Raw genomic sequence first — 12,007 nt, forward strand, 5'->3', positions numbered from 1 at the left:
AACTCCTACCCCAAAAATAAGCCCATTAAGTGAAAACCCGCCCTCCACCATTGTGCAGCATTGTGCAGCAACCAGAAGATGACATGACTCTATTTGATTAAACGTAGATTGTTTTACATGAACAAAAATTAATATAAGACCCTGTTCAGATGGGGGGGAGGGTCTTCTGAGAATGCAAGAGAGCGCAAATGTGTTCCTTGGACTATATGTGTAGCCTGTATAATTAAATTGTGAACCGCCCGGAGAGTGCTTGTAGCGCTATGGGGCAGTATATAACTCCAATAAATAAATAAATAAATAAATAAATAAATAAATAAATAAATAAATAAATAAATAAATAAATAAATAAATAAATAAATAAATAAATAAATAAATAAATAAATAAATAAAAGTTGCTCATCCTTGTTCTAAATAAGCAGATAAGCAAAACAAGCAACCCAAGGGGTAAACAACAGCTTCTGATCTTCCCTGAAAAGAAATGGATTTTTTCCTTCTGCCAAGGTGGACCATGTTGAGACCCAGGAGAAAGAGTCCAATGAAAAATGTTTTTCCTTCTTCTACCGTCTCTTTGTTTTTAAAATTCTTTTGCCCCCTTCCTTCCCAGGCTCTTGTTAAATATTACACTACAAGGACCTTGGGACAAGCATCTTTCTTACAGTACACCACAAAGCACCATGTATACCAATGACAGTGCTACATAAACATATTATTATTATCATCCTCATCATCTTATTCAATATATTTTCATCCCATCATTCTTCCAAGGAATTCATGATGGCATAAACCATCCCATCCCTTTTATCATCAAAATAACACCAAGTTTATAAAGTAGTGAAAGGCCCAAGGTCACCTACATATTAAGCTTTGTGTCAGCAGCTATATCCACCATTTTAGTTGCCCTATTACAACTTTAATAGTGTCCCAAAGACACTGAAATGAGCAAATGTTGAACTTTCCTGTTGCAACTCCCACTGCCAAAAGCTACTTACTGAGATCTCTTTCCCCATGCCAATTTGGCTGAGGTTTGGCTTCATTCCCCGGCCCATTTGCCAAATTATTGCCTCAGCTGGTTGAGTCTTGAACGGCCATTCCCGTGCATGTAGTTCATACCAGATAGTCCTGTTAAGACAAAGCAGTGCCAGGAGTTAGCATTGAGATGTCAAAAAGAAGAGGAGAAAGAAGAAAAAGAAGAAGAAGTAATGTTTGCAGAGCTGGGAAGGACCTTTTGGATCAACAAGTCAAGGAATCATAGTGGGGAATTGAACCCCCGACCTCTGGCTCCACAGCTAGACATGTAAACTACTAAGCTATCCAAGCAGAAGAATTTTTATAACATTTACGGCCCACTTTTCCCGCCAAAAAATTGTCTTTCTTTCTGAAATAATCTTTAGAGCTTTCTTTAGGCTATTGTTTATTTATAATTATTAATCATATTTATTTGAAACTCGTTTACCTAATCCTCTAAGTGACATGCAACAATCTTATTAGAAAGAAATGGATAAGTCAGACAATCAAGCATCATCAGCACAAAAACCATAAAACCTCTCTTATGGGACTACAGGCAAGAATGCAAGATCCCAGGAATGGGACAGTGAGATGAATAGTAGCAACAGGAAGAGCTACAAAACCAGATAAGTGAGAAAGCTGGTACTCGAAGTAAAAGTGACAGTATGCTTGGAACGAACTACAGTGGTGCCTCACTTAACAAGGATAATCCGTTCCAGTGAAATTGCTGCACAGCAAAATCCTCGTTAAGCGAAATAAAAAATCCCATTGAAAACCTGTTCAATGCGTTCCAATGGGCTGAAAACTCACCGTCCAGCGAAGATCCTCCATAGGGGCGGCCATTTTCAGTGCCTGTATAGCGGGGAATCCGTCCAAAAACACAGTGGGGAGCCAATTTACACAGCAGGTGGCCATTGTGAAGCCGGCGATCAGCTGTTTTAAAATCATCGTAATGCGAAGAATAGGTTCCCGAAGCAGGGAACCGATTGTCGCAAAGCGGATTTTTGCTATTAAAACATTGTTTTGCGATCACAAAAGCAATCGCAAAACAGTCATTGTATAGCGGTTTTGTTGTTTAATGAAACAATCATTAAGCGAGGCACCATTGTACTCTACTGCTAAAGAATAAATAAATAAATAAATAAATATACTTTTACTGTTCCTTTGAAGACACCAATGACCAGGGAAGAATGGATGCAAAGAAGATACCTGCACCTTTGACAATATGCTCCCCTACTGACACCTCAAGTTGTAACAGCTAAAATTGAGTCTGTTGACCCCTCAAAAGGATCCGGGTGTGTTTTTCAAAATAAGAATGGGAGCTGAATTGTATTACTGTGATCGACTGACATATTTTGCACCAAGCTGTCCCCTTAGTTAGAGCACTCTCTCTGATGTCTGAGAGCAGCCCTTAGAACAAAATTTTGGTTGACGCACACAACAAGCTTAAAATTGCCTCACAGAATATAGCAGGGTGGGCGTTCAAGCCAAATGATGCCAACATGTTGGACTTGATGTGATTTTTATTCAAGAAATCTGGAGCACCAAAAAATCTATTTAATTGGGTTTTAGTAAATGAAATGCCTGCTGAGCCTACTAAAAGAAAATGTAGACCTAAGGTTGGCTTGGTAATATTGATAATTACAACTCTTCAAGCATCTGTTAGGTGGGCACCCCCCTGTGAGAAAAAAGCAGTGGCTGGTTATACTGATTTTGGTGCCAAGTCCCTTCTGTTGATCAACGTCTACATCCTCTCTTTTATCTCTTGGAATGATATAAAGCAGGCCCAGGAAGATTTGGAAAATTATATAATAGGGCTAGAATCTAATTTGCCCAGAGTTCGGTTACTTATAATGGGTGATTTCAATGTAAGATCAGAATCACAGAATCATAGAATAGTGAAGTTGGAAGGGGCCTATAAGGCCATCAAGTCCAACCCCCTGCTCAATGCAGAAATACAAATCAAAGGATATATGCCGGGCTGTTGTCAAAGTTTCTCTTGAATGCCTCCAGGGTTGGAGCACTCACCAGCTCTTGAGTTAATTGGTTCCATTGTTTTATTGTTCTAAGGGCTCAAGTTATACAGTAGGAAGCCAGGTTTCGACTGAATATCAGGAAAAACTTCCTAACTATCTGAGTAGTATGACAATTGAACCAATTACCTTGAGAGGTGGCGAGAGCGTCAACACTGGAGGCATTCAAGAGAAACTTTGACAACCAACTGGCAGATATCTTCTGGTTTGTATTCCTGCACAGAACAGAGTTGAACCTGATGGCTTTATACACCCCTTCCAACTTCATGATTCTATGATTCTAAGACTGAAAGAACTGGGCATGTTTAGCCTTGAGAAGAGAGGACTAAGGGGAGATATAATACCATTATAAAATAGTTGAAAGATAGTGCGATCCTGGTTAGCTGCCCCCTCCTCACCAAACAAGCTCCCCAATGACTTCTCCTTCTGCTGTCTGCGTCCTTCACTCGTCTCCCACGTTTCTTTTAATTGTTCTCTCCATTCCATCTCCCCACCCCCACCCTATATGGTGGCTTTCTAGGGGGTCGCATTTGCTACTTTCTCTCTGCCTACTCCCTGGTGAAATGAACCCACTCTTTAGTCGACAGGTATTCCTTCACTATCCATCTCCTTTTCCTCAGGCATCTCCACTCTTGCTATATAACTATCTCCTTCCTTGAATCTCTCCTCCCTACCTGCTCTGTCTCTATCCCTTTAATCCCTTCCCTTACATGTTCTAACTCCGCCCCTCATTGTCCATTTTCTTCTTCCCATGATTTCTACCTTACCCGGGTTTTCTCCACACTATGCTGCAGATATTCTTCTCTATTTGTCTGGATGGGGTTGGGCTGCTTATTGTATCCTGGCAAGGAGATGGAGTGAAACACTGACATTGAGCTGAGTCTCCCTGTCAGTTCCTTCACAGATAGTGATACAGAGGAGGGCATGATCTGTTCTCAATCATCTCAAAGCACAGGGCATGTAATAATGAGCTCAAGTTACAGGCAGCCAGATTTCAGCTGAATATCAAGAAGAACATGTTAACTGTTAAAGCAATACAAAAATGGAACCAATAATCTCAGGCGGTGGTAAGTGCTCCAGCGATAGAGGCATTCAAGAGAAAATTGACAACCACTTGTCAGATCTGCTTTGATTTGGATTCCTGTACTGAGCACAGGGTTGGATTCAATGGCCTTAGAGACCCCTTCCAGAATTATTCTATGATTGAATGATTCTTGACAGTTCAAAAAAGGATTACCTCAGACGGTGATGGACTCTCCTCAGTTCGAGTTTTTTGAAACAGAGGTTGGGGATGCTTTAATGGGAGATGCTCAGCTTTGTCAACAGAATGGACTCGAAGACTCTTGGTCCTTTCTGGCTCTACAACTTGGTGATATCATTAAGCTATATTTTGCAGGAAAACACCCACCTGCTTTGAATTGCTGCCGATAGGGGCTGGTTACAGGGAATGCATAGCTCCTCTGCAACAATATCAGCAGTTGCCAGTCCAGGTCTCAGCCCAATTCAAAGGGTTAGATTAGGAACTTGCAAAGCTCTATGTGGCTTGGGTCAAGTCTGTTTGAAGGATTGTGTGTTTCTCTCTCTACATGAGCTAGTCTGGATTCTAAAAACTTCCAGAGAGGGTTTTCTCTCAGTCCTGCTTGTTTGGTGAGGACATGATGAGAGAAAGCCTTTTCAGTGGCGGCTCCCAGGTTGGCCCTTGCCCTCCATCCTTCCAGAAATATGTACAGTTCCAACTTAATTATTCTATGATGCTATTTGAAAAGCTATGCTGTTTGTGTAACTGTGCAACAGAGTTTCAGGCATTAAAACCAGAGCTCTGTCTCATAATATCCCAAAGAGCATGTTGTCCATGTTACTGATGTCGTCACATTTCTTCATTTGCCATTCTGCACTGAATGAAGTCAAGATTTCTCCACTCACTTTTAAACATGGTCTTGCCTAATCTCGAATCTAGCTGTACTAACCGATGGAATGAGAACTTCAGATCAGTTTTTATCTCACGAAATGCAGAGCTTTGCTTAGGAGGAACAGCGGATGACTAAACATAGACATGTAGAGGTTGATTACATCTGGAATCTATCTACAACAAAATGTTGCACCACATTCCTGTTCTGTGCCTTTTCAGAAGATACTCCATTCGTTTCTGTCCACCACCCAGGTTTTCCTTTCTTTTCCTTCCCTCCAACAGACACTAAAAATACTACAGTTTTTGAACACAGGAAACCCACATCAGATGGTTTTGCCCCTGCCCTCAAAGTTTAGGATTAACCAAACTTTAAAACCGAAAAAAAAACTGTCAAAGTCCAGGATGATCTTAATTTAAGATTATAAAAAGGAGAAACTCAAGGGAAGCTATAATCAATAGATTCAGCCATTCTTAATCCTGAAAGCTTCTGAAAATTGTCTGTAAAGTCTATAACATACCCATGATGCTTTTAGCGCTCCTTAGGAAAAAGAGAAAATGACTGTTAATGTTTGGAGAGTCTGCAATCTTCACACACACTTACAACTGCAGAGGAAATATGCTTAGGGCTGTATTCTAATCCAAAAGACGGGGAAATGTGTCTGAGCTCCAGCAGCTTTACACATTTTCACATGAAAGAAACCTCCTGCACGAGAAAGCACTTCTGCATAGAATGTATCTGAAACCTATGTGTTAGCTTACAGTACATGATGACTGCAGGAAGATGCCGAGATGACGTAAGGGGCCTCTCCTGCCTAGTTCCCCTGCTTCTCAGCTTCTAAACTGAGGCAGAGCCACATCTAAAGTGGCCTGCCTTGAAACAGGATGAGGCTATATCCTAATTATCAGAAATAAAAAAAAATGACAAACTCCTTAATTGTGTGAATTTACTCATGTCACTAAAGATCAAATCATATGTTGTGTGAAATGCCAGTTTCTTGCTACTACAATTTCCCCGCTAGGCATGCAAATATTCCTTCAAAACAATTAAACTGGAAACTGGAAGCTGCATTTGCCTCTCAAACAATAGCAAAATGAAAGCCAGTTAATGCGTAACATGTGAAATGAGGCAACTTCCAAGGCTTTGGGCCCAAGGAAACACCAGGAAAAGCTTTTGAAGTTTTTTTGTACAGTCATCATGGAATCAAGTCATCGCATGAAGTACAGTCATGGCCAAAAATATGAGCACCCTTGCAATTTTGCAAGAAAATGCAAGCCTTCTCTCAGAAAATTGTTGCAGTTGCAAATGTTTTGGTACTCACATGTTCATTTCTTTGGTGTGCATTGGAACAACACAAAAACACAGAGAAGAAAAGTCAGATCTGATACAATCCCACACAGAAACCCAAAAATGCACTGGCCAAAATTATTGGCACCCTTAACTTAATAATTGGTAGCACCCCCTTTGGAAAAAGTACAGTAACTGAATGTATGGTTTATTACATCTGGAATATATCTCATTCATGGTTACAGGAAGCAATTGATTTCAGTTTCCAAATTATTTGGTGGTGGTTGTTTAGTCATTTAGTCGTGTCCGACTCTTTGTGACCCCATGGACCAGAGCATGACAGGCCCTCCTGTCTTCCCCTGCTCCCGGAGTTGGGTCAAATTCATGTTGGTCGCTTCGGTGACATTGTCCAACCATATCGTCCTCTGTTGTCCCCTTCTCCTCTTGCCTTCACACTTTCCTAGTTTTATCTCAGGAAATGCAGAGCTTTCCTTAGGAGGCATATGATGCTTGTTCCAACATATGATGCTTGTGTCAGGATTTTGTTCTTTTGGTGAACAGGGAGTTAAATTTTAATATTGTAATGAAGTGCAGAGTCACAAATGTAAGAGTAAAAACCAATGTAATGACTTACAGCATAGAGGTGTAACAAGATGATGTAATGCTTGATTGTTAAGTAAGACCAGATGTAATGGTGAAATGTGACTGGTTGTTCTGTGTATAAATGTAAGAGACAGAACAAATCTTATCTCTCAGCAGTAAGTCTGGTGGTCATTTACTTCTATGTTATTGCTCTGAATGTTACTACGCCAATTGTATCTTGCCTTGTATATATGTGTAGCCATAACCAATATACTATATTATAACCACAAAGAACTCTCTCATATTGTTTTCTCTCCACGTCTAAGTTTCTAAGTCTCTAACTTTGCTAAAGTTAAGTGGGAAGAATGGAAGCAGTCTGATAGGAGGCTCTGTATAACAAGTGTCCTTAAGTTTCAGTCACATCAGAAAGAACAAGGCCAAGGCCACGTGGTGGAGAAAGACAGTTGTGTGGGGGATAATTAGTGTGGTGACTTTGTAATTAGATTTTTTTTGAATATATTTTATTTTTATTTTTATTATTCTTTAATTTATGTCGGTCTATTTTATGTATATTATTACAAGCAGTGTTATATTGTATATGGTTGATTTTTTCCTTTTTGTCATTTGATTTGTTTGTATTAAGTTAATTTTGTTTTTTTTATTATTTTTCACTCTTCCTTGTATTAAGTTATTTTATTTTTATTCTTTTCTTCTCCTCTCCTTCTGTTTTCTCCTTCCCCTCCTTCCCCTCCCTTCCCGCCCCCTTTGATATGGAATGGAAGGCCTGCCTTCCCAGCGAGGGACTCCAAAGTATTTCTGTGATCACGGGTAGGGGGAGATATGGCGTTGGCACAGTCCCTACTCGTGTAAGAAGAACTATGAACAGATGCCTGAAGGCTGTTCATTGTTCTGAGACCGTGACCAACCCTCAGTATCGAGGCAGCCAGACCAACCAGCCTTCCACTCTACGCCTGGTGTTGTTGAATGCCAGTTCTGCATCCGATAAGGGCCAGGTAATTCACGACCTTATCCTGGAGGAGGATGCAGACCTGGCATGCATAACCGAAACATGGATAGGTGGAGAAGGGAGTCCACCCCTAGCACTCATCTGTCCACCCGGTTATGCTGTCCAACACCAGGGTAGACTGGAGGGTCGGGGGGGGGAGTCGCCATTGTTTACAAATCCATCTTGGAGGTTACTAGGCGCTCCTCGGTGGTAAAGCCGGGTCTGGAGGCTCTCCACGTGTCGATTGGGGCCAGGGACGGTATTGGGATCTTGCTGGGCTACCGTGCTCCCCGCGACCCAGCCATTTCTCTACCGGAGCTGGTGGACTTTGTCTCCGCGGCATTGTTGGGTTCCCCGAAGCTGTTGGTTTTGGGGAACTTCAACATGCATGTGGGGGCAGAGACTTCCGGACTGGCTCTTGAGTTCTTGGAGACCATGGCCTTCTTGAACATGTCCCAACATGTCATCGGCCCCACCCACGTGGGCGGCCACACACTTGACCTGTTTTTTTCCTCCAATGGGAGAGAGAGTGGTCCGATGGTGACTGACCTCGAGTCAGTCCCTCTGTCATGGTCGGATAACCACCTAATAAAATGTAACCTCAACATGGCCCTCCCCCCCCCCCGCAGGGAGCAGGGACCTATTGTTATGGTCCGCCCTCAAAGACTACTGGATCCGATTGGACTCCAGGATGCCATGAGAGGTGTTACAGCTGACCTGGCTGGCGCTCCTGTCAAGGCTCTGACCGACAGTTGGTTTGCCGCTGTGGCTAGGGCTGTAGACACGATCACACCCAAACGCCCTCTCCACCGCAGAGACCGCCCGGCACCCTGGTTTAACCAGGACCTCCGGGCGTTGAAGCGGGTCAGGAGATGGCTAGAGCGCAAATGGAGAAAGGACCCAACGGATTATAATTGGATAGTTAAGGTCACCACTAACCTTTACCTGGCTAGGGTAAAGGCTGCCAGTCGAACATACTTCGCTAACCGGATAAGCGAAGCATCCAACTAGCAGGCGGAATTATTCCGTATAGTGCGCAACCTATCAGGAATTGGTCTGGGTGATGGGCCTCCCCCTAGTTTTTCACCGGACCAATCTGCAGCATTTTAAAAATCTAAAGTGGAGGCCATCCGCCGGGAGCTCTCTCCGTTTTTAAAAACAGTGAGTCGAGCAGAGATGTCCAGCGCTCCGTCTTACCCAGTGAATTTCGATTCTTTTCAGCCTGTAACGCCCGACTCTGTGGCCAGGGCGCTGGATTGCTGTCGTGCCACCACCTCCTCCCTGGATCCTTGCCCGGCCTGGCTAATCAAAGCAGCCAGGCCTATAACAATGGAATGGGCCACTGTAATAATTAATGGGTCTCTCCTTGAGGGCAGATTTCCATCCACCCTCAAGGAGACACTCATTAGGCCCATTAGGAAGAAACCAAGTTTGGCGCCGGACAAAATTGGCAACTACAGGCCCATCGCCAATGTTTCTTTCCTAAGCAAGGTGGTAGAGAGGGTGGTGGCCGATCAGCTTCAGGCGCACCTGGACGAAACAGATGCCCTGGATCCATTTCAGTCGGGTTTCAGGCCACACCATGGTATGGAAACGGCATTGGTCGCCCTGTGTGATGACCTATTGAGGGAGGCCGACGGGGGAAAGTGTCCCTGCTGGTCCTCCTCGATATCTCAGCAGCCTTTGATACCATTGACCACGGTATCCTCCTGGGGAGGCTCTCCGAGTTGGGAATAGGTGGCCTGGCTTTGGCCTGGTTCCGTTCCTTCTTGGAGAACCGCCCCCATGGAGTCTCAATTGTGGGGTTCCACAGGGGTTGATTATCTCCCCAATGCTGTTTAACATCTATATGAGGCCGCTGGGAGGGGTCATCAGGGGGTGCGGAGCCCGGTGTCATCAGTACGCTGATGATACCCAGCTCTACATCTCCTTTCCACCTACAGCAGGAGATGCCATTCTGTCCCTCCAGCGCTGCCTGGGGACCGTACTGCAATGGATGCAGGAGAACGGGCTGAGGCTGAACCCGGACAAGACAGAGGTACTGAGGGTGGGCGCCCCCACAGTTGGGGGTCTGGGAAACTCCCTCTCTTTTGGGGGGGGTGACCCTTACTGCCAAGGATGGGGTCCGCAGTTTGGGGATCCATCTGGACCTGGCGCTTACCATGGAATCCCAGGTGGCATCGGTTGTCCGAACCGCCTTCTACCATCTCAGGCGGATAGCCCAGCTGCGGCCCTATCTTGATGTTGGGCCGCTCACTACCTTGGTGCATGCGCTCGTAATCTCAAGATTAGACCACTGTAACGCGCTCTACGTGGGGCTGCCTTTGAGGCTGCTGCGGAAACTTCAGGTGGTGCAGAATGCAGCGGCCAGACTTCTCAGTGGTGTGAAAAAATACCAACATATTTCGCCCACTCTGGCCGCATTGCATTGGCTGCCCATCCGTTTCTGCATCGACTTCAAAGTGTTGATGCTTACATATAAAGCCCTAAACGGTTTAGGGCCTCGATACTTGGCGGAACGCCTACTCCCACCAAGATCTACCTGTGTCACTCGTGCGAGTCGGGAGGTGAGGCTGAGGAGCCTAACGCCGAAGGAGAAGACAAGAAACCGGGCCTTCTCGGCGGTGGCTCCTCGCCTCTGGAATAACCTACCCCCTGACATCCGCATGGCTCCCTCGCTGGGCATTTTAAAAAATCAACTAAAAACATTGATGTTTCGGCAGGCCTTCCCCTCAGCTGATTCCTGATCTCTCCTTTCTTTCTTTTCCCTAGTACTTCTTCCATCTCGTTATAGATTTTCCCCATGTAAAACTGGTTTTATATATATTGTTGTACCCTTGTTGTAAGCCGCCTAGAGTGGCCTTGATCGGCTAGATAGGCGGGATAATAATAAATAAATAAAAATAAAAATAAAAATAAAAATAAAAATAAAAATAAAAATAAAAATAAAAATAAAAATAAAAATAAAAATAATAATAATAATAATAATAATAATAATAATAATAATAATAATAATAATAATAATAATAATAATAATAATAATAATAATAATAATAATAATAATAATAATAATAATAATAATAATTTCAAGGCTTGTCTTTCAAACAGAGTGCCCTTGCCAAGCTTCACATTCAACTATACCAGAGCCTCATTAAGCCTCTGGAGTTTTGGCCCCTTGCAACAGGGTTATGGGCCCAGGGAGATGCAGAGAGACGTGGTAAGCCCAGGGAGATGTGGTGCCCAGGAGACATGGTGATCCAGGGAGAAGCTGAGACGTTTGTTGGCCCAAAGAGAAGGCATTTTGAAGCTGCAAATTTATGGAGGAGAAGCCAATAGTTGGAGGAGCTGAGTCAGATTCTGAGAGTGATGGACACCAGATCAAAGGAGGGGGCTTCATCATGCAGCAGGCCAGTAACCTTCCTTTATTACGTTTAAATGGTCATAATTATATGTCATGGGCCTATAATATGGAAATGTATTTAAGAAGAGAGAGTGTATGGCAGATTGTTTCTAATCCTCTAGCCCAACGAGATGAAGAAGATGTGGCTAAAGATGAGAGAACGTTGTCTACAATAATATTATGCCTGGATGATTCTCAACGTACTTATGTGAGAGGAAAAACTACAAGTAAAGAGGTCTGGGAGGCGTTAAGAGCCGTCTATGTGAGACAAATAGCTGGTTCCAAGTTGTTAATCGCACGTAAACTGTATAGAAAGAGGCTGATCCCTGATCAAAGCATAAATAACTATATCCAGGAGTGTTGTGAGTGATTTCTCCAGTTACAGGAGCATGAGATGGATTTCCTGGAGGCCCATAAGTGCTACGTTATACTGAGTGGTTTGGATGAGAGATGGGAGATGCTCATGATAAGTATGGAAAGTTTGCCAACAGATAGTATAACAGTGGCATATCTGTCAGGGTGGCTATTGGAGGAGGAACGGAGGAGACAGGAGAGGCAGAGGACGAGTCTGTGCCAAATCTACACAGATGGGGGAATTCCAAGGATGATAGCAACAGAAGGATGTCTGCTGGTTTCCCTACTGAGAGTGTCCTGGCTGTAAGAAGAAGAAATGTTTCCTTTGCGGCAGTGAAAGACATTTGGCTAGAGACTGTTTTCGAAGAAGAGATAAGCCCAAGGGCAATGGGAAAGTAAACAGAACTTCAGAGCAATGTAAAATGAACTGTGT

The 12,007-nt window shown here is 43.5% G+C and overlaps 1 protein-coding gene across 2 annotated transcripts in view; it reads right to left on the reverse strand.

Annotated features, from left to right (window-relative positions):
* Positions 1 to 12,007, reverse strand: part of KSR2 (kinase suppressor of ras 2) — a 349,645-nt gene that overhangs the window by 18,173 nt on the left and 319,465 nt on the right. For both annotated transcript variants that reach the window (XM_078381644.1, XM_020812104.3), the window contains exon 18: positions 990 to 1,119. In XM_078381644.1, coding sequence (XP_078237770.1) covers positions 990 to 1,119 — 130 coding nt within the window. The remainder of the gene's footprint in view (positions 1 to 989; positions 1,120 to 12,007) is intronic.

Source organism: Pogona vitticeps, chromosome 14 (genome assembly GCF_051106095.1).
Source record: "Pogona vitticeps strain Pit_001003342236 chromosome 14, PviZW2.1, whole genome shotgun sequence".
Classification (NCBI taxonomy): Eukaryota; Metazoa; Chordata; class Lepidosauria; order Squamata; family Agamidae; genus Pogona; species Pogona vitticeps.